The sequence below is a fragment of the Schistocerca americana genome, chromosome 4 (genome assembly GCF_021461395.2).
Source record: "Schistocerca americana isolate TAMUIC-IGC-003095 chromosome 4, iqSchAmer2.1, whole genome shotgun sequence".
In the NCBI taxonomy this organism is placed as follows: domain Eukaryota; kingdom Metazoa; phylum Arthropoda; class Insecta; order Orthoptera; family Acrididae; genus Schistocerca; species Schistocerca americana.
Window position 1 is genome coordinate 794636989 of NC_060122.1, and position 23251 is coordinate 794660239.

A 23251-nucleotide genomic window follows, 5' to 3' on the forward strand; every position below is an offset into this window, starting at 1 on the left:
TTTTTAGATCTTTCTAAGGCATTTGATACAGTCGACCACAAGAATCTATTAAATAAATTACAAGCATTAGGAATAGGAGGGGTAGCTAATGACTGGTTTCGATCACACCTAATAGATAGGGTACAAAGAGTAGATATAACACATACTTCAAATAGGTCTAAACATCTAGTAAAGCACTTATCAGAACCAAAATACATTAATATAGGGGTTCTGTAAGGTAGCATATTAGGACCAATACTGTTCCTGATATATAGCAATGACTTTCCCAGTAATGTTACTCATGATGAAAAAATTCTCTTCACTGATGACAGCAATATTATAGTCACTGAGCGAACACGAGAACTCTTGGCCGAGAAAGCAAATGAAACTCTCAAGGTAGTTTATGATTGGTCAATAAGCAATAAAGTGACACTGAACATAAAGAAAACTAATGCCATGTATTTCAGTTTGAAGAGGAAAAATGACAATGTTAAATTAAATGTAGATGCCACCTCTATGGACTGTGTAATAAATGCAAAATTTCTAGGAATGAATACTGATTCTCAGTTGAAGTGCTGTGAACACAAAAAGGTACCTGCAAAGATAATGTCATCAGTATGTTATGCCCTTAAAATCCTATCATCAGTTCGTAACATGCAGTGTCATTTAGTTACATAGTATTCATATGTACACTCAATTCTTAGCTATGGCATTCTTTTTTGGGGAAAAAAGGCACAAAATACGAACACAATTTTCTAACTCCAGAAAAGAGCCATAAGAATAATAACCATAAATACTAGTTGAGCTCATTGTAAAGATCTGTTCAAAACACTGGGGATTTTAACTGCTCCATGTGAATACATTCACCAGTCAGTTGTACACATCAAATATAACATTGGTAATTACTGCACAAACAGCTCTGTCCATGACCATGCAACAAGAGAGAGACTCAACTTACATTTACCAAGAAAAAATAAACATAAAACTCTAAACAGCATTTTCTACCAAGGAATAAAACTGTATAACAAATTACCAAAAGAGATTAAAGAAATTGCAAAAGTACACTTATTTAAAAAGGTAGCTAAAAAAGTACCTGTTATGCAATACACTTTATACATTGAAGGATTACTTAGATAAAACATAGTAGGGGTTTGATAAAAAAATGTTAAGCAAATAAATAACAATAATAATGATTATAAAACACCCAACATTCCACATAACACCCTCATTTTACGTTTTTTTCCCTTCTTTTTTCCTTTCCATAAATACTAACACCTCTTCCTCTTCCCAAGATCAACATCTCACTCATTATACAGGGATGCCGACTCAGTTATTCAGAAAGGCAAATGGGAAGTTGCCGTACAGAAAAATGGCCCAGAGATAACCAGTGTGTGTTTGTGTGTGTAGTGACTGAAATTTTATGAAACAATGTGTGTATAGAGTGTGCAGTGATTGATAGTGAGCTATGAGTGAACGGTGTGGCATTACACTATTTAATAAGTTATTTGTAAAAAAAAATTGTATACCAGGAGTAAATCTAATGATTATGTCTAACTAGAAGCCTGTAAACATATGTGTACCCGAATTATTTTAAATTGGTCTAAACTTGTAAATACTATCACATGTCCTATATCCTTGTAAAAAAGAGATCTACAGGTGAATAATAATGCTACTACTACTACTAATACTACTACTACTACTACTACTAATAATAATAATAATAATAATAATAATAATAATATCAATGCTTTTCCGCGTGAACACCAATGTCTCCCCATCGATGTTTTTAAAGATGTTACTGCAACTTGATCGCACTCCTGCACGAAAAGTGATAACTCGAAAAACGGCATCTTTAGTTTATGCCAGTGAAAAATATATATGAAATTCCCTAACATGCATGAAAGTTGTAATGGAATTTACTGCCGACAATATTTAGTAGAAATTTAAAGGACGCTTATAGTAATTTAATAGAATTAATTCCTTAAGATGAGTTTTCTCAGGTATTGTATTTCTGAGTTGTGTCACCTTTCTTGCGGGCTACAAAATATTCCCCTAAGTATGAGTTATTAAGCACACTTCTGCAATGGTTCGCCCCACGAAGTGAATCTTTTATAGCCGCCAATGCCTTTTGTATCGCGTTAGTGTGTGCTCTGGTTTCTGGATCGTTGAAAGTTATTACGTGGACGAAACCTTCATCAGACAGGCACCCCTAGAACCGAAAACAACCCGAAATTATTATTGTACTGGGCAATACATTCCAGAGAACACGTTTTGTTGTTTAGTGAACGACTTAAAAAAACCGTCCCACAACCCGCAAGCTTTCTTACACAGCCCACAAGAGAAACATCACGACAGAGGCTGCGCCGATCTGCGACAAATACGTAATGTGCAATATGTTTCACAAGTTCAGCTTACTTCCCTCAAACCAATTTTTTTTGACGAATATTGATTCGACGAATGTGTTTACTCTGATTGCATCGCCACTACAGTCCATCACGTCTGTCTTCGCGAGCTGAACGCGTCACAGGCCGAGAATATTTAGAGCACAATCTTTCTTTAGCAATGAATCCGTAATCCATGCACCAACACACTGTCTCCTCCTACAAATTAAAACGAAAACGCTGAAATACGAACCAATATTATTACGAAATCTCACTATATTCCGCTAAACGTACATTCTAGAAAATTATTACTGAACTCAGTGACCAATCTTACAATGCATGTCTCCATTACGAAACGAGAAATTATCAAATTGCTTCTTGCGCAAAAACAACATGAAACCAGAAATAAGATGAAATCGTTATCTTGTTCCGAAATAAATCGTTTGAATGTCTTGTTCTTATTCGCTATCATCAGTGATCTGGCTACAATACACTGTGAGTAACGTTACTATTCTGAAGCTATGAGATTTTTACTCTGCAGCATCATAGCGTTATTCTTAACAAAACAAAAAATAATTGATATTGTATTAAGGTAAATGTGCAGCAAAAATAGTATGAACTTCTTGCACATAACTTATAACAGTTGTTAAATAGGATTTAAATAAAACAGTTCGAATTTCATTTCACATTACTTTAATATTGGGACAGTTGGCAGTATAGCACTGTTTTTGAGTTAGAAGGCAGTGTTTGCTTCAGTCCACCAACTGTCCAGACGGTACAATCCAACGCAAAACTATAACCAGTTTCGGTACGCAACTTGCGACTTTTCATCAAGCGAAAGGTAAACCAACGATTCAAAAGCGTGGACCGTATAGACCCTCCGTCGTCAAACTTTTTTGCTCAAGAGCCAATACGGACTTTTTTTTTTGGGGAGGGGGGGGGGGGGACGCACGCAACTCAGGCCGTATATGTACAGCTCTTATTATTAATTTGTAACTCACATAAAGTAATATGTTACGAGCTCAAATAGACTATCTACAGTAAGGATACGATAAGTTTGCCGAAGGTCCCAAAGTAATGATGGACTTTTTTTTTGGGGAGGGGGAGGGGGGGAGGGGGGACGCACGCAACTCAGGCCGTATATGTACAGCTCTTATTATTAATTTGTAACTCACATAAAGTAATATGTTACGAGCTCAAATAGACTATCTATAGTAAGGATACGATAAGTTTGCCGAAGGTCCCAAAGTAATGATGATTTTAAGTCGGCAACAATCGAAACAATCCGTGTCCATTATTACTGTTTCAGATTGCTGCCACACTCAGCTACCACAAAGTTGAGGCTGAAATTGCCTAACGAAACGATGCTGTGCTGTCTGAATGAGCGGACGGTTAATTAACGCACGCAACTCAGGCCGCATATGTACAGCTCTTCTTCTTCTTCTTCTTTCGATTTCGGCCATCTTTGGACCACGTTCAACAATTCACTTGCCCGGCTTTTTGATCTTTTTTTCTCTATTATTATTAATTTGTAACTCACATAAAGTAATATGTTACGAGCTCAAATAGACTATCTATAGTAAGGATACGATAAGTTTGCCGAAGGTCCCAAAGTAATGATGATTTTAAGTCGGTAACAATCGAAACAATCCGTGTCCATTATTACTGTTTCAGATTGCTGCCACACTCAGCTACCACAAAGTTGAGGCTGAAATTGCCTAACGAAACGATGCTGTGCTGTCTGAATGAGCGGACGGTTAATTAATAACAGTAGCTACATTTATGTTTAAATACATTACACAATACGAGAAGAGCTCGCAAAAGTATACTAAATGTTTTGAATCTCATGTTTTACTACACTCGTTGCTTTTTATTACAGAAGCCTTGCTCCAAACATGAAATGCATTTGAAGGTGGCCGTCCCTATAATGCGAGTTCACGAACCCATGATAATTCCGTGTCAAAATTTATACCGTAGCAGCTGACCGTTATGAGCCACGCACAGCCCTGAGGTACCAACACTGGAAAACAAACCAAACATTACCCATCTCACATCCTTTTAACCCTTCAGTGACGGCAGTAGTTATCCCTCTGCCCCTGAGGTAAGCGGCCAAGTTACTTTGCTCACGGCAGAATTCACAAACGTCAATAAAAATTAAACACGTCATAAAATATTACTGTCTCGGTAAGTATTTATATTCGCTGGTGGGCAGGAAAACTACTATCTTTAAGAAGCTCTTAACGGTAATTTACGTTTTTGATTTTGGCTATGTATTATAAAATACACTTAGGTGACAAAATTCATGGGATACCTTCTAATGTCTTGTCAGGCCTCCTTTTGCTCTGAGTAGCGCAGTAACTCGACGTGCAAGTCCCCAGCAGAAATAGTAGGCTGCCATAACTGCGAAGTGTTGTCGGTGCAGGATTCTGTGCATGAACGGACCTCTCGATTAGGTCCCATAAATGTCTGTTTAGATTCATGTCGCGCCCGACATGAGTCTCAGTGGCCAGGCATGGCGCATTGTCACCCATAAAAATTCCATCATTGTTTGGGTACATGGATGGTGCAAATGGTCTCGAAGTAGACGAAGATAACCATTTCCAATCAACGGCCGGTTCAGTTGTACCACTCCATACGAACACAGCTCACATTATTATGGATCTACCACCAGCTTGCACGGTGCCTTGTTGACAACTTGGAACCATGGCTTCGTGGGGTCTGCACCACACTCTAACACTGCCATCAACCCTTACCAACTGAAATCGGGGCTCATCTGACCAGGCCACGGTTTTCCACTCGTTTAGGGTCCAACAGATATGGCAACGAGGTGCTGCAGACGATGTCATGATGTTAGCAAAGGCTTTCGCGTCAGTCATCTGCTGCCATAGCCCATTAACGCCATATATCTGTCTGTCCTTATGGAAACGTTCCTTGTATCTACCACATTTATTCCTCGCAGTTCACCTTGCTTGTTAGCACTGACAACTCAACGCAAATGTCGCTGCTCTCGGTCATTGAGTGAAGGCCGTCGGCCACTGCGTTGTCCGTGGTGAGAGGTAATGCCTGAAACTTGGTATTCACGACACACTCTTGACACTGTGGATGTCCAAATACCGAATTACCAAACAATGTCCGAATCGAAGCGTCCAGCGAGTCTAGCTCTAATCACCATTCCGTTTTCAGTCGGTTAATTCCCGTTGTCCGGCTATTATAAGGTCGGAAACCCTTCCACAACAATCACCTGAGTACAAATGGCAGAGCTGCCAAAACACTGCCTTTTATTCCTTGTGTACGTGACACTCAGTGCACAACTGAGAACAGCGGGCCCCACGAACACTACTGGGGCCGCAGTCGACAGCCAGTCGGAAGAGACTGTCGACCGTGACGACGACATGTTGCCGTAACCAGCGACAAGCTCTACAGTGTGTCGTTCGAATTCGAAGGCGACGGTTGTCTGGAAAAAAATGTCGACTATTTAGCGTTTACTTTTGGAAGAGGAGGAAGTTGATTTTTTTTTGTACCAATATTTAGGGAGAAGACGTCCAGTCAACTATGTTCAACGACGCAAGGAAGATTTCTACATGTTAGAAAAACATTTGAGAAGTGATGATGAATAATTCACATCTTATTGCAGATAAAGTAAAAACAATTTAATTTTGTTCTGAAATTAATTTGTGAGGAATTACAACTAAGAACTGCAACAGATGTAATCACAATCGAGGAAAAAATATTGTTAACGTTAAGGTATAGTATTTATACTGGCTTGTATCATATTTTCACTTTCTTGTACACTGAAATTACGCTGTTCCTGAACAGGTTGTAGCGTCGTATCAGTAGGCTCTTGAGGTGAGTATGCATACATCGTAACGTGGAAATAGAAGGCTTGTAAGCATATCGTCACATCACCGGATTGGTTGCAGAGTATCTTTGCGGACAGCCGCGTCTGCAAGAGTCGAGCACGGGGCACGGAGCTGTTGTGCTGTGGGTAGCTCTACATGTGAATGGCATTGTTATGAAAGTCCTAGTTCAAATGGTTCACATGGCTCTGAGCACAATGGGACTTCACATCTGAGGTCATCAGTCCCCTACAACTACTTACACGTAACTAATCTAAGGACATCACACACATCCATGCCCGAGGCATGATTCGAGCCTGCGACCGTAGCGGTCGCGCGGTTCCAGACTGAAGCGCGTAGAACCGCTCGGCCACTCTGGCCGGCAAGGTTCTAGTATTGCTACAAATGCTATTACAGTGAAGTAATGGAGATATGGAGGTGAATTCAGTGAAAAGGGTCGCAAAGTAGTAATGAAATATGAGCAGTGCCGCCGAGAAAGTGTTAACGAGTATCCGCTCGTTGCTTGCCGTACCGTAAAGTATAAATCATCCGCGCCGTGGTCGGTCTCCCAGAATAAACTAATATGAATCAGTAAAAATTAGTGACCACAAAAGAGTGCAATCAAGTGCCAGTGTCTTGTAGCGAGCGTGAGAACATGCGTTCGGTCATCGCGTTCCCGTATCATCAACAATCAACCGCGTCGCGACGGTTACGCGCACGCTCGTACAATTGAGAACTGTGAACTGTAAATTAACTTTATGAGGTGTGTTATATTATTACTAGTGTCGAGGAGGACTGGTACCAGATTGTGTGTGTGTGTGTGTGTGTGTGTGTGTGTGTGTGTGTGTGTGTGTGACGAGCGTAAGAACTTTCGTTCGATCATTCGGCTTCCGCATCATCATCATCAAGCACTCGCGTCGCGTCAGTTTCGCGTACGCTCGTCCAAGTGATATTGTGGACAGATAATCATCAAGAAGGTTAATTAAGATAGAATGTAAACTGTGCAATCTGCGATTTTCTTACCGTCTCAGAATATCGTAATTCATACCAGACGTAGGGCAGAATTGTGTTTGATGTTGAGTGGCTCCCCTAAATCCGCTTGCATATTTAGATACATAATTTCAGGCAAGCCAGCAGCAGTGTGGAGCAGAACAATACGACCGCCGCGGGCGTATCAGGTACGTGGTGTGGACAGGGTTCACGGTCCGGAGCGAAAACAGTTTTAGGTACCCTCGCCATTTGTAACCCCGGGCTTCGAAATAATGTAAGGAATCTGAGTGACATTAATTAATTAAATGACACTTCGGTACTGAACTATCATCCCACGATTGCTCAGCAGTATCATCCCCCTCCACCCTTTCACCACGTTAGTGCCGCCAGTTCTATGCTGAGATACGGTTTCAAGAAAACTGTCTATATACTGTCCATTCAGAGTCTTCAGTGCAGCGGGCCCCGTTCCTGATTTATTATTGCGCTTGAATCTATTGTTGAAGTCTTTAACGTGTTACCACCTTCTTTTACAATCCTTACCTGTAATGAAAATTACGACATACATTTTACATGTTAAAATTCAAATATTAGTCACAACTTCTTACTCATGTCATGTATACTTACAGAACACACATGGTCTACATAAATAATGAAAACAAATTCTTTTTTTTCCTTTTTTTCAGATTCATGCCCACGGGAGAAACTTTTGAATCTTTGTCATACACTTATCGCATATCGGACGGCTATATCTCCCGGCAAATGAAAATACTTTTCAGCACGCTGAACAAGATTTCTGGCAGAAATGGAATATACCAAACTGTGTGGGTAATACTGATGGCAAACAAGTGCGCATAAAGTAATTACCTGATGAAGAGACACTCTAAGAGTTGCACGATTGGATTGGGGAAAAGAAATTTTTAACTATCGTTTGTGTCGAGCTCGTCGAATAGTAGAAAACGTCTTTGGGTAATTGTCTCTGAAGTATTCACAGGGTTTTAAACACCAACTGCAAATTTTACCAGAATCAGTTAATGACCTGATTACAATAGCTTGTTGCCTACATAATATTCTGCGAGTGCGAGGTGCTTATCTTGAAGATCAACCAATCCCAAATTATTGAAGTGAGACAAGTGTGACCGAATTGGCATACAACGGAGGTTTTTCAGTGTCGGATTTGAGATGAAAGACAAGTTTAAACTTTTTTTAATCCGCAGGGCAGAGTATCATGACAAGATAATGCTATAAATAACCGTAACTGATCTTCACGAACTTAACGTAACTAATCTGAATACTATCTACAAATTAACATAAATGAAGATATGTATTGTTGTGTACATAGTTCCGCGTAGTCAGCGCGTACACAACTTTCCCAATAGAGCGCGCCCCGCTAACCACAACAGCGCAGGCACACCGCTCGTCCGTCTCCGCACACTTACAGACGGACCAAATTCTGCTTCCGCCGATCCGTGTATTAATATGTAACGCAGCCAATGAGATTGCTGCTAACGTAGAACCTTTTCTCCTTGCGGATCACACTCGCGCAGTATTATAACGAGTGTACAGACCCCTGATTAGTCAGTCTGCCTCAATCTGCATTTTTCTGTACCAGTCTATAAGTCAAGTTCCAGTCTTCCCCTAATAAGATTACCATATTCCTGTACATAGCCATGAAGATAAATGAATAGACACTTTGTCAAGTATCAGAGATATGTGAGAATAAGATTAACGTACCAAGACCAAAGGAACATCAGATTGTCAATTGTAAACAGCATCCAGAATCAAGTTACGTAAATCTATGCTTTTTATTATTTTAACAAATGTGTGTGAAAATTAATCAAGTTCTGTTAAAGTTCGTCACCGTCAATCTGCTACTCTAAGCGTGCAAGTGGCATTTCTATCGTCTGACCTAACGGCAGAAGATAAACACCGCGAGAGATATTGCTGACACGCGCCTACTTCGTTAGAGCGACAAGTCAAATAATCTGATGGTGTGTGTACCGAAGGTCTTAGAGTATGCAAACCACATGTATGTATTTTAGAATTTATGAAAATAATTTGATTATATATCATGTTCCTTCATTCATAAATGTGAGTAAACGGCAAAAAGGCGGCGGGCAGATAAAAAATAATACTCTTTTTTATAGAGCTCGTCCCCTATATCTTGCCTTATACTGTATTTTTGTGTGCATCTAATTTGACGTCATACAGCTGGGGCTGACAGACCCAACCGATCAATTTTTCGTCTTCTTCGCGATTAAAATCCACATTTACGGTCGTCGACACTACCGGTTTGGGAGCAACAATGACGACCGTAGCGCGCGCGACAAGTACAGGCATGATCTGCAGCGCGACATTGCGCCAGACGTTTAAGAGCTCACATACAAAATAATACAGGGAGAAGCAGAGGGAACGCATGTTTTTTTTTTCAACCGCTAGTACGCGGCGACGAGAGGGGGTGTTGACCCTGAATGAATGTTGGCAGACTGCCCATAAAATGCAGTTTCAGTGCCTATGGTAGTCGAACAGTACTTGAGAAACAATGATTCCGTAGTCTTTTCCGTCAAAATTTTAGAGTTGGACGTGGAGGTGCAGTGCCTCATCGAAATACTGTACTCCGATGGGTTGCAGGGTTCAGAAGGACTGGATCTGTGATGAAAATGGAACCACGTGGTCCCCCCCGTTCAGTTCGTAGTCCAGAAAATGTAGAGTGAGTGAGAACGGCAGTTCTAGTCCGAAACGTCGTTCGCTTCACCGCATATTACATGATGATCTTAAGTTTCACCCATATAAGATAATGATAGTCCAGCAGCTTAGTGAAGGGGGATTTTGTGCAGCGCAGTGAGTTTTGTCGCGTAATGGACGAAATTTTTACGGAAGATTCAGATGCTACTGTCTTCATCATGAGTAATGAATCACATTTTCGTGTAGACCGTTACATCAATGTTCAAAATTGTCGGTATTGGGCGCTAGAGAACCCACACCAAAGACCTCTCTGCAGTTTAAATTAATAGCGTGGTGCTACATTTCAAAGATGGGGATTGTTGGACCCTATTTTTTTTTGAAGAGGAAGGAACTGCAGTTACTGTGACATCAGCGTGCTACGTTAAAATGTTAAACAACTTTCTTCGCCAGAACTTGAAAGAAGTCAAGTGAACATGAGAGAAATACGGTTTCAGAGGTGGGTGCCAGAGCTCACACAGCGAGAGCATCCATGGATGTGGTTTGACAAATGTTCCCAGGACATGGTACTTAGAGATATGGTGATGTTTACTGCCCCATCGCTCACCTGAGTTGTCGATATGCGACTTCTTTTTGTGGGGATATTTAAAGTCAAAAGTCTACATGAACAAGCCTCACACAATCGATGTCCTGAAGAATTCCATTCGTCAGGAAATTGAAGCCGTGCCGAATGAAATGTTGGAGAGAGCCATACATAACATTCCCCAGAGGATCCAAATTTGTATCAAGCAAGAACGACGTCATCGGCAGGACATTATTTTTCGAACCTAATTAATGTATGTATATTTCAAAACTGCATTTAAAAAGCTATCACGTAATGCTTGTTTTTATTATTTTTACCAAACCGTGTCCCAGTCGTTCAATAGTGAAAAACATGCGTTTCCTCTGCTCTGCCCTGTATAAACCAGTTGTGTCGCTGTCGGCGGGCGACACTTGACTGTCGCTGCGTTCGGAATGTAACCTTAACAGTAATAGACTCAATACCTCAAAAGGGCCAACCAAATACGTCGGATGGGAGTGATAAAATGAATCTAATACGGGAAATAAAGAACTACCCTACACTGAGTGCACCAAAATTAGCAAGTGCGCTTCCAAACGAGACTGTAAAGAAAGTGAAGATTCGCACAGCATCGAACGATAGTGGCTACAATGGATCAGTGACTAGACTGAAACTGTATGTGAATGAACGGAATCTAAAGAACTGAACAGACTTCGCTAAAGGGGCCTGAACACTTTCAATATTTACTGACAATACTAATTTGTCAAATTTTCAATATATTGAAGCGATCTCACACTATCAATAACATTGACAAAAATTGTCAGTTGGCAATGCGATTTTATACGGTTAAGGTGTCGAAGACCAAAAAAATAAAAAAAAATGGCGTGTGCTGCAATTATATTACCTATAGCTTGCAAGCACAAAAAACAATGCAAATGGGGAAATGGGTCCGAGATTGGTTGAAAAATGGAGCCACTGGTCACATGTTAATTTACTGACTGAAATCAGAATCACGGAGCCGAAAGATTTTAGATTTTTTTGTGTATTTTGCATCGTACGACACGTTATTAGTGTCGATACGAGATAAAACAGAGAGGCAAAATACGTTAATGAGAGAGGCAGTCGCATTCGACGAGATATAAGGAGTAACTTCGAGATGTCTTGCGACAGACAAGTCATTCTAATGATCGAAGTTTAGTTCGCAAATATCAGCAAGTAAAATTCTATGGAAACCTATGAAACAGTTATATCTGCCTGGCAAGAACCTGTTCAGGAAATTAACAAACTTTTTTGCGCTTTGTAATAATTTTGTGAAACTGACACGCATTCCCCAGACCTCTTACTAGTCACAGCAGATATACGACGTATTTTTCGAAATGGAAGCGTTTTTCAAAACTTCTACGTAACACAACAATCTATACTACATTTTCAAATTAACGAAGCAAGCAATGCCATATGGAATCCTCCTAAAGTGTTGTATACAACGATTATCCTTGCACATGCCTATTAAAACTCTTTTGTGTTAAATGGCTCCTTAAAAATTGAGTCTACGGAATATCATACACAACGGCGAATTGAAAAAATAAACAGCTGACACTAACAGCGCGTCGCTGGTTCCTGACGCTCTGTCAACATCTGAATGGAGAATATTGTCGGACAGTTAATATTTGACCTAACACGTTCAGTATGTATTGGCAATATTGAGAATATTGTTTGATATCCATCAATAACGCTCATCAATATTTCTAGGATTGACAATATGTCAATACACGCCCTCGCATAGTACATGTATTGACAGTTAACAATATCATAGAACGTGTGAGAGTCTCTTAATGAGCTTATTAAAAGCTTTGGTAAAGAGCTTATTCAAAAGAAGGGACATGCTGGAACAACGTCATTTTTACCGACGAAATTAAAAATAACATTTTTGGTCAGATGGACGAAGGATAGTGTGGCGGAAGAAGAATGAAGAATTTCAAAGTCACAAATGTTAAGCAAACTGTAAAGCATAGGTAAATCATGAATGTGGAAGAGTCCTTGTTCCACATTTGGACCGAGCAGATTAGTGTTCACTGGCTGTGTTACGGATCATTACGTCTATCAAAACATATTAAAAAAAGTTACCCACAACTGCCGCAAAAAAATGAATACAGTAAACGCTTTCATGTTTCACAAAGATCCAAAATATACGGTTTGCTTTGTGCAGAAATATTTGTCCTATAGCTGGCCAAATGTTTTACAAGCAGCAGCCCAATCACCTGACTTCAACCTTATTGACGATGTGGAGGGGAGAACTTGACTGATATACTGGAAAAACACCAATACCTTCTAAAAAGAACGTTAATGAATCAATTAAAAGAAGATTGACACAGTCTGTGTACTGACTATTTAAAAAAAAGATCATTTGCAGTATGCCACAACATTTGAAAGTGATACAACAGAATGGCTTCCTTAGTGTACACTGAAACATACTTATCACAAAGATTTGTCTTCAAATAATTACACTGAAGAGCAAAAGAAACTGGTGCAACTGCCTAATATTGTGTAGGCCCTCACAAGCACGCAGAAGTGCCGCAACACGACATGGCATGGACTCGACTAATGTCGGAAGTAGTGCTGGAGGGAATTGACACCATGACTCCGTAAGAGTACGAGGGAGTCGAGATCTCTTCTGCACATCATGTTGCAAGGCATCCCAGATATGCTCAATAAGGTTAATGTGTGAGGAGTTTGGTGGCCAGTGGAAGTGTTTAAACTCAGAAGAGTGTTTCTGGAGTGATTCTGTAGCAATGCTGGATGCGAGGGGAATCGCATTGTCCTGCTGGAATTGCCCAAGTACGTCAGAATGCACACTGGATATGAATGGAAGCAGGTGATCAGACAGGATGCTTACATACGTGTCACCTATCAGAGTCATATCTAGACATATTAGGGGTCCCATATCACTCCAACTGCACACGCCCCACACCATTACAGAGCCTCCATCAACTCAAACAGTCTCCCGCTGACATGGAGGGTCCATGGATTCGTGAGGTTGTCTCCATACCCGTACATGTCCATCTGTTCGACACACTTTGAAACGAGACTCGTCCAACCAGGCAACAAGTTTCCAGTCATCAACAGTCCAATGTCTCTGTTGTCGGGCCGAGGCCAGGGTACAGTCATCAAGGGTACATAAGTGGACCTTCAGCTCCAAAAGCCCATATTGATGACGTTTTGATGAATGGTTCGCACATGACATTTGTTTATGGCCCAGCATTGAAATCTACAGCAATTTACGGAAGGCTGCACTTCTGTCACATTGAACAATTCTCTTCACTCGTCTTCATTCCCATTCTTGCAGGAACATTTTCCATCCACAGTGATGTCAGAGATTTGATGTTTTACCGGATTAGTGATATTCAAGGTACGCTCATGTAATGGTCATATGGGAAAATCCCCACTTCACTGCAATCTAGCAGATAGTGTGTCCCATCACACGTGCACTGACTATAACAACACATTCAACCTCACTTAAATCTTGATAACCTACTATTTTAACAGGAGTAATCAATCTAATAACTGCGCCAGACGCTTATCATCTTATATAGCCACTGTCGACTGCAGTGCCATATTCTACCTGTTTACATGTCTCTGTATTTGGATACACATGCCTATACCAGTTTCTTTGGCACTTCAGTGTAGTTCTGATAAGTGTCCAAATATTAAATACAAAAATAGGCTCATGTTATATTTAAATTGTATTATTAAAGAACTTTTGTAAGTTACATCAATAAGCTATATTCTATTATTTGCAGGGCACATAATATAATACTTGGTTATGATTTTTGTTTGTTTTGTGAAGAATTAAGTTATGATGCCACAAAGTAAAAAAAATATGTTGTGGTTGATTTCAGACTAATGACTGGTCTGATGCAGCTCTCCATGCTACTCTATCCTGTGCAAGGTCCCCCCCCCCCCCCCCCCACATTCTTCCAGTATGAAATTGGTGATTCCTTGATGCCTCACATTATGCCCTATCAACCGATCCCTTCTTGTAGTCAGGCTGTGCCACAGATTTCTCTTCACCACATTTCTATTCAATACCTTCTCATTACTTACATGATCTGCCCATTTAATCTTCAGCATTCTTCTATAGCATCACATTTCGAAAGCTTCTATTCTCTATCTGTCTAAATTGTTTATCGTCCATGTTTCACTTCCATACATGGCTAAACTCCAAATACTATCAGAAAAGACTTCCTGATACTTAAATCTATACCCTGTGTTAACAAACCTCTCTTCTTCAGAAACGCTTTTACTGTGACATCAGCGTCTACATTTTATATCCTCTCTACTTCGGCCATTAACAGCTATTTTGCTGCCCAAACAGTAAAACTCAACTGCCACTCTAAGTGTCTCATTTCCTAATGTAATTCCTTCTGCACCACCTGACTTAATTCGACTACATTCCATTAGCCTTGTTCTGCTTTTGTCGATGTTGATTTTATATTCTCCTTTCAAGACACTGTCGAATCCATTCAACTATTCTTCCAAGTCCTTTGCTGTCTCTGACAGAATTCCAATGTCAATGGCAAACCTCAAAGTATTTTATTTCTTCTCAAAGGACTTTAATTCCTAATCCAAAATTTTCTTTGTTTAGCTTGCTCGATATACAGATTAAATAACATATGTTATAAACATGTTTGTCTTTCCTTAACCTATCTTCTATAAGAAGTCAGAGCCAGTATTGCTCGCGTGTTCCCACATTTCTCCAGAATCCAAGCTGGTCTTCCCCAAGGTCGGCTTCTACCTGTTCTTCCATCCTCCAGTAAAGAATGCTTGTTAGTATTTTGCAAACATAACTTATTAAAATGATAGTTTGGTAATTTCCACACATCAGCACCTGATTTCTTTGGAACTGGGATTATTATATTCTTCTTGAAATTTGAGAGTATTTTGCCTGGCTCATAATCTTGCTCACCAGATGGAAGAGTTTCGTCACAGCCGGCTCTTCGAAGGCTATCAGTAGATCTAACGGAATGTTGCCTACCCCTGGAGCCTTGGTTCAACTTCACTGTGTCTGAATGTTAACATTACTCCCAATACTGTCACCCATCAGGCTACGAGCAACAGAAACAAGAAATAAATTGCAACTTTACAATGCAGTGTAACAACTAGGGACTCCATAACTGTATTTTAGTCCTAATGTAAGTACAAATCTTATGCACATTCAGGAATATTGAAAAATAAGTTTTACATATTTCCTTCCCCATGCAGCCTACTGTAAGATCATTGATGATGCTCTCGCTTGTCTTATAGAAAATTGAATGAACTGCACTTTTCTTGATTCAGATGATAAGACTATTTACTAACAAGGGAACCTCCCCATCGCACCCCCCTCAGATTTAGTTATAAGTTTGCACAGTGGATAGGCCTTGAAAAACTAAACACAGATCAATCAAGAAAACGGGAAGAAGTTGTGTGGAACTATGAAAAAAATAAGCAAAATATACAAACTGAGTAGTCCATGCGCATGATAGGCAACATCAAGGACCATGTGAGCTCAGGAGTGCCGTGGTCCCGTGGTTAGCATGAGCAGCTGCGGAACGAGAGGTCCTTGGTTCAAGTCTTCCCTCGAGTGAAAAGTTTAATTTTTTATTTTCAGACAATTATCAAAGTTCAAGCACTCACACATAATCAACTTTGCTCTCCAAAATTCCAGGACATGTTGATGTTTGCTTGGACATATGTAGGATCTGACGGTCTACACACGGAAAAAATTGAAAACGTTAAAAACGTATGTTTTGACAGAAAGCAGGGAAAACTGTGCGACTGTCAAACTGTTGCATTCATTTGTTGCAGTTTATGTCACAAACTCTTACGTTTTCATCACTTTTTTGGGAGTGATTATCACATCCACAAGAAAACCTAAATCGGGCAAAGCACAAGAATCTTTTTACCCATTCGCCAAGTGTACAAGTCAGGTGGGTCAACAACATATTCCTGTCATGTGACGCACATGCCGTCACCAGTGCCGTATAGAATATATCAGACATATTTTCCAGTGGAGGAATCGGCTGACCTTGCGATCAAATGTTTTCGGTTCCCATTGGAGGTGTACGTCCTTTCGTCTACTAATCGCACGGTTTTGCGGTGCGGTCGCAAAACACAGACACTAAACTTATTACAGTGAACAGAGACGTCAATAAACGAACGGACAGATCGTAACTTTGCGAAAATAAAGAAAGTAAACTATTCTCTCGAGGGAAGACTTGAACCAAGGACCTCGCGTTACGCAGCTGCTCACGCTAACCACGGGACCAAGGTGCTCATGAGCCAATATTATCCTTGATGTTGCCTATCTTGCACATGGACTACTAAGTTTGTATATTTTGCTTATTTTTTTCATAGTTCCACACAACTTCTTCCTGTTTTCTCGATTGATGTGTGTTCAGTTTTTCAAGGCCTATCCACTGTGCCAATTTATAACTAAATCTGAGGGGGATGCAATCGGGAGGTTCCCTTGTAAGAACCGATCAACAGTACTCTACAATATTTCATTTATTATTCCTCCTGTTGTTACAGCTCTGTTGAGCTTGAATATGATGCGGAAAATGAATGGAGGAGTGGATGTAACAGCCTCTTTCCTTTAAGACCCACAGTTAATTACTTCACACAATATTTTTATTTCTATCCTGTGTTGAATAAGCATTTTACTTATGTAAGCTGTATTACCGTAGAATGCACTTCCACTATATGACAAGTGATGAAAGTTCACGAAATAAAGCAGCACTCTTTCCTACAGGTCAACACAGTGAGCTCCACTCATCAGTGCAAAATGTGGTGAAATTAGTTTATCTGTGTTTGACTTCATTCTGACTTATTATTCAGTTAGTCACAAATGAAATTCATACAGAACATTATGAGTTGACAGCATCAAAATACCAGTGTAGAAATCAGCAGAAGCTAGTTTAACCCTCGAGCAGTTGTGTGGGTTGACTGATTCAGGCAGAGTTCAATGTTTTGTTCTGAATTCTGATTTCTCGTTGTGGAACTGCTGGCGATTATACCTATCCTCAAGCTGGGCCACAGTTAATCATCTGTGTTGTTGCTGGAGTTGAAGTGGGAAAGCATTGGCAATAATTGCTGTTTATTTTTGTCCATGCTCTGTTTGGTATACAGAGTCAACCAAGCGACTGGTAAGGTAAGTAAAATTATTTTATATTAATTATTTATATGATCATTTTTATGGGTTAAAATCTTTCATTATCAAATAAGTTTCATTTATGTTTGCACTTCTAGAGCTTGTTTCAGAAAAAGGGCTCTCAAATGAGGAAATTTAAAAGCTAAAGGATATGAGGTACTGGCAGCATTGAATCTGTGAGGATGGGTCATGAGTCATGCTGGGGTAGCTCAATTGGTAGAGCACTCACCCGCAAAATGCAAAGGTCTCGAGTTCGAGTCTTGGTCCGGCACACAGTTTTAATCTGCCAGGAAGTTTCCTCATATAAAAGCTTTTAAATGATGAATCTGATGACAGCAAATATTCTGTATGTGACTGATCTGATGGAGTAAGAATAAATATGAGGTAGCATTCACAACAGTGAATCAGAAACAGAAGTGGGTTCTTTAGAGGGAAATACACATATACATGGGGGTGCCAAAAAGAGAAAAAAATACAGAATTATTTTTAAAAGCCACATATTTTCAAATTCCCTTCAAAATACTCTTCATTACAGCTAATACCTTTGTCCCAACAGTGCTCCCGCTGTTTGAAACATGTTTGTAGTCATCTGTAGAAATGGCTGATGGCTCCTCCCTCATTCTTTTCTTAACTTTTTCAGTGATGTCAAATTGGTGCCCTTTTCATGCGTGGAAATACGAAATAGTCGCATGGAGCCAGATCAGGAGAGTAAGGTTCACGGAACAGCAGAACCATGCCATTTTTAGCCAAAAACTGTCTAACAGAGATGACTGTATGTGCAGGTGCATCGTCATGACGGAAGAACTAGTCTCCTGTCTGCCACAAAAGGGGTCTCTTTTGATGAGCACTGTAACCCGCTAGTGTCTGACAGTTGATCAATTGTCCGTTGACGGTCTGCGAGCACAAGCTCTCAATTTATTTTCTATATTTTTGTCAATTCGGGCAGGTGAAGGACGTCCAGAACAAGGTTCGTCATCAATTGACATGTTGCCATTTTTAAATCAAGCAAACCACTTGCACATTTGAGTTTTTCCCATAGCGTCATCTTGTTGTTTTCAATATTAAAACAGTTTCAGCAACATTTTTACTGAGAAGAAAACAAAACTTCACAGCTGCAAGTTGTTTGTTTAAACTTGCCATCAGAAAAAATGAAACCAGAACAAATCAGCGCTAGCAGAAACAATCACTACAGATGAAACGACTAAGCCAGATAGACAAGACAGGCGGCACTGAACTGGCAATGAGTTGCGCTATACAAACCTAGTGGCAGAAATGCATATTACACAAGCTCCGCCCAAGTCAAGGTTATTCTGTTTATATATTGCATCTGAAGAAGAGGATATGCAACATTATGAGATGATGGTGTGACGATTTGCTGAAGAAGAGGATATGCAACATTATGAGATGATGGTGTGACGATTTGGATTTTATTTGTAGGTCTTTTGTCTGTAAAGATGGCACAAATAAGTGGCCCAAGGAAAGTGTTATAGCCAAAATAGCAAAAATGCCCTCAACAAATATAATAAAAATCCTTCCTGGCCCAAAGAGGTCAGCGAAGGATATTACATAGGAAGTGACGGTGTTCAACCAGATTACTAGTGAGGACATGATTGATTCATTAGTGGAATACACCAACATGCATATTAGAAACACAATATACCAAACAACTATTTTAGAGAGAGGGTTGTAAAGGAGAGTCCAATGGAAGAGATCTGTGCTCATACTGGAACCCGTAATTTGACTGGCTTGAGGGGTGGAAATAAAACAATTGTTGAAAAACTTTGGAGTAATTATGGTACGATAACTCTCAGAGCTTGTATGTCACACAGACGGTCCTTATTTCTCCACAGAAGTGTGGGATGTGATGATAAAGTGACAAGCACACAGAGGCATGAAAAAGATGAATTATCAGTAATCAGGTCATATTTGGGTACATTTGTTACAAATTGTTATGAAAACTATAGTGCAGGAGAGTTTGCAATCATAGATGAGATGCTGAAACCTTGTAGAGGAAGATGTTTGTTCGTCCATTGGAAACATACCAAACAAACTAGCCAAGGGAGGTTTGATATTCTCTCCTATTTCATCATCATCATCATCATTTAAGACTGATTATGCCTTTCAGTGTTCAGTCTGGAGCATAGCCCCCCTTATACAGTTCCTCCATGATCCTCTATTCAGTGCTAACATTGGTGCCTCTTCTGATGTTAAACCTATTACTTCAAAATCATTCTTAACCGAATCCAGGTACCTTCTCCTCGGTCTGCCCCGACTCCTCCTACCCTCTACTGCTGAATCCATGAGTCTCTTGGGTAACCTTGCTTCTCCCATGCGTGTAACATGACCCCACCATCTAAGCCTTTTCGCCCTGTCTGCTACATCTATAGAGTTCATTCCCGGTTTTTCTTTGATTTCCTCATTGTGGACACCCTCCTGCCATTGTTCCCATCTACTAGTACCTGCAATCATCCTAGCTACTTTCATATCCGTAACCTCAACCTTGTTGATAAGGTAACCTGAATCCACCCAGCTTTCGCTCCCATACAACAAAGTTGGTCGAAAGATCGAACGGTGCACAGATAACTTAGTCTTGGTACTGACTTCCTTCTTGCAGAAGAGAGTAGATCGTAGCTGAATGCTCACTGCATTAGCTTTGCTACACCTCGCTTCCAGTTCTTTCACTATGTTGCCATCCTGTGAGAATATGCATCCTAAGTACTTGAAACCATCCACCTGTTCTAACTTTGTTCATGGTGGTTCATGGTGTGGGTTCCTGTAGTCATGTCCTAGTTCATGAACCACGGGCAACGTACGAGTGGCCAAGTAAGTGGTCCCGACAGTCGGGATACCAGTTACTTTGGAATAAGGCTGGGCACCTCGGACATATTCTGAGTCGTGGTCACCTTTGTGCTCATACGGCAAAGACAATCAAATCCACCGGTTAGTCCCTCAGCTGTTAGGGGTAAAACCCAATGGGACTCGGGGCAAGTAAGGCTAGCAACCTGCTTCCCTGGTACTTTAAATATGATGCTGGCAACAATCAGAGCAAAATGCCTCTCTCCTATTTTTGATGTCAAAAATTCTACACACCATGAGTTGGACTATATTGTGGAAAACAACCAGATGGCCCTTACAAGGTGTCAAGTAAATGATATGATATATATATTAAGCATCGGCTGGCAGGAACTATGAATGAATCCTATCAGAATATCACTTTTGAAAACTGGTAATGTAGTTATCCATTGACAATCTCACTTTTGCTGAAACACATCATTTGCATTGAACTCTGAGAAAGAAATAAAACGGAAATCCCACAATTCCTACCACTGAAACCCAGGAAACATTGGGTCCTCACTACTTGAATGACTACAATGTGGCAATGGGAAGGGTTGACATAGTCGACCAGGTGTGCAGTAAATACTCTGTGGCTAGTCTAACTGCAAGACGGACAATGGCTGTATGGTTAGCTTCACTATATACATAGCTGGCATCAGTGCACAAATATTGTTTCAGTTCAATGTGGAATTCCATATAAACCAATAAGGATATTTTTGAACAGGTGTCTCAGCAACTTATGAAAGCTCATTTAGTTACAACATCCCACGCTCCTACACTTCCAAATGACCTAAAAATATTTTTGGCACCTTATAAATTGGAAGAACATAGACACCTGGAAGAGTCTTCATACAAAAAGAAGAGTCGCTGCATTGTGTGGAGCAGAAAAAAGAATGTTGTTACCACGATTTTTTTGTCAGTCTTAAGTTGTTTGTGTGCAGAAAGTATTCTTCCATTGTCTGTGTCAAGTGTGCATGTAACACTGTGGATGAGATGAAGGAACAAAATTTTTGTATACATAACAATAGCAACACATAGAATAAATCACCAGAATATGATACAATAATGCTGTAGAACTAATATGCACAACAAAGTAAACATGGCCCAAGTGTAATGTGTGATTATTGTGTGTGTTAGACATCTGTTGCTAAATAAAATGGTAGGGTACTTTTATCAGGTTTTGTAACTACCTATAAGAAATGAAGTTCAAACATTAAAATATATGTTTACATATGTAAAAAACGATATCAAGTTAGGCCTAATATTTTTCAATCACAAACATATTAAGGCAGTGTATTTTTCGTGTCCCTAGAGAACGCGATGGCAGGTTGACAGAGTCAACCATACAACTAGTTATGTTACAAAACCTGACACAACTGCTCGTGGGTTAAAACAGTGTCTGAGCAGGGGAATAACCACGCATTAAACAAAATGACACTGCTAGTTGGCCATGGTCACAATTATATTTCCGACTAGTAACTACAGGATTTGGAACAGAGTTTCGAAGTAACTGGGAGGTCATAAACTGCAGACAATTACAGATAATCAATAGACACGAGAAACTGTATTATTTTCGGACTCTCCCGTGGTGGTGGTGTGTGTGTGTGTGTGTGTGTGTGTGTTAGACGGGAAACTCAATCCAGCTGGTTATTAATACTAGCAGATCCAGTTCCGAACCTTGTTGATTCCACACCTCCCAAGTTTATTTTATTCCTGTGGTGCAGTTACCTTTTATAAATATTGCCTTTCTTTCACTTCTCACGTTTGAACTTTTTATGTAAACACTCCCACTACAACAAACACTGCTGCTAATTTTCGCATTGTAGCTCTGTGCCCACCACAGAATTTTCAAAGTACCTCGCAATAGCCACTAAAATAATTGTTTCCGGCTGATATCTTGACATAACACCCGTATGATCAGAAATGTATATTTCTCTTACGTCTCTCAGAATATCTACATTTCGCATCTATTAATGATTATCGGTTGTTTGTCTTACACTGTATCTACGTCTGTCAGTATCTGCATTGGTAAGTTATTTAAAAATACGTCAAACACTTAAAAGGTCTTTGCTGTTTGCATCATTTGAGTTTTCAGCCTGACAACATGAAGGTGTACGAAAACATTTGACGAGATTAGGTTCATCTCGCGAATTTTTTAAAAAACAGATTCTTTGATCACATAACAATACGCCTTGTACAATTGGTGGAAACGTATCGATATGTTTCACGTAAAATATGCTAGGAATTTATATGTATTGGGGTACTTACAGCGCTTCATCTTTAGGAAACGTAAAGAATTTGAGGTTAGGTCGGCTCTTCTGTGAATTAAAGCATGTTTTCGCAGCACACCTTCTATTGCTCATCTCATGTGAGAATTTTAATGAAACCGTGTTATCGAAACCACACACACTGAAAAGAATATATACCGATATTTTAATATTACGCGCCTCATTTACCGGTGCTTCTGCTAACCGTCACTTAGTACTGAAGTGTATTAGTATGCAGTGTAGCCAATCGTAAGGATTCCACATATTTTACAGTGATGCTGTCTGCAGCTTTCAGGGATAGAGTCAGCAACATGTGTTACTCCTATTTGTACATATTTCGTAATATAAAGGTTACAAGCCTCCTCATCCACGGTCCACTGTTTTTGTAACTTCATTTGTTTACCCTGTAACGTCATAGTGTAAAGTTATGGAAAGATTAAATTGTCACACATTGTTGTCTTTGCGATAATATAGTGCAACAGTACTCCACTTAGACGAAACGTTATCGTTTTCGGGCTGAGTGAAAGCACGCACTCGAC

At 39.9% G+C, this 23251-nt stretch overlaps 1 protein-coding gene across 1 annotated transcript in view; it reads right to left on the reverse strand.

Moving 5' to 3' along the window:
- The window catches only part of LOC124612516 (zinc finger protein 182-like), a 149766-nt gene extending 126783 nt beyond the window's left edge, over nucleotides 1–22983 (reverse strand). The window contains exon 1 of the mRNA XM_047140770.1: nucleotides 22714–22983. Coding sequence (XP_046996726.1) covers nucleotides 22714–22808 — 95 coding nt within the window. The 5' untranslated portion in view covers nucleotides 22809–22983. The remainder of the gene's footprint in view (nucleotides 1–22713) is intronic.
- Between the last annotated feature and the right edge of the window lie 268 nt (nucleotides 22984–23251).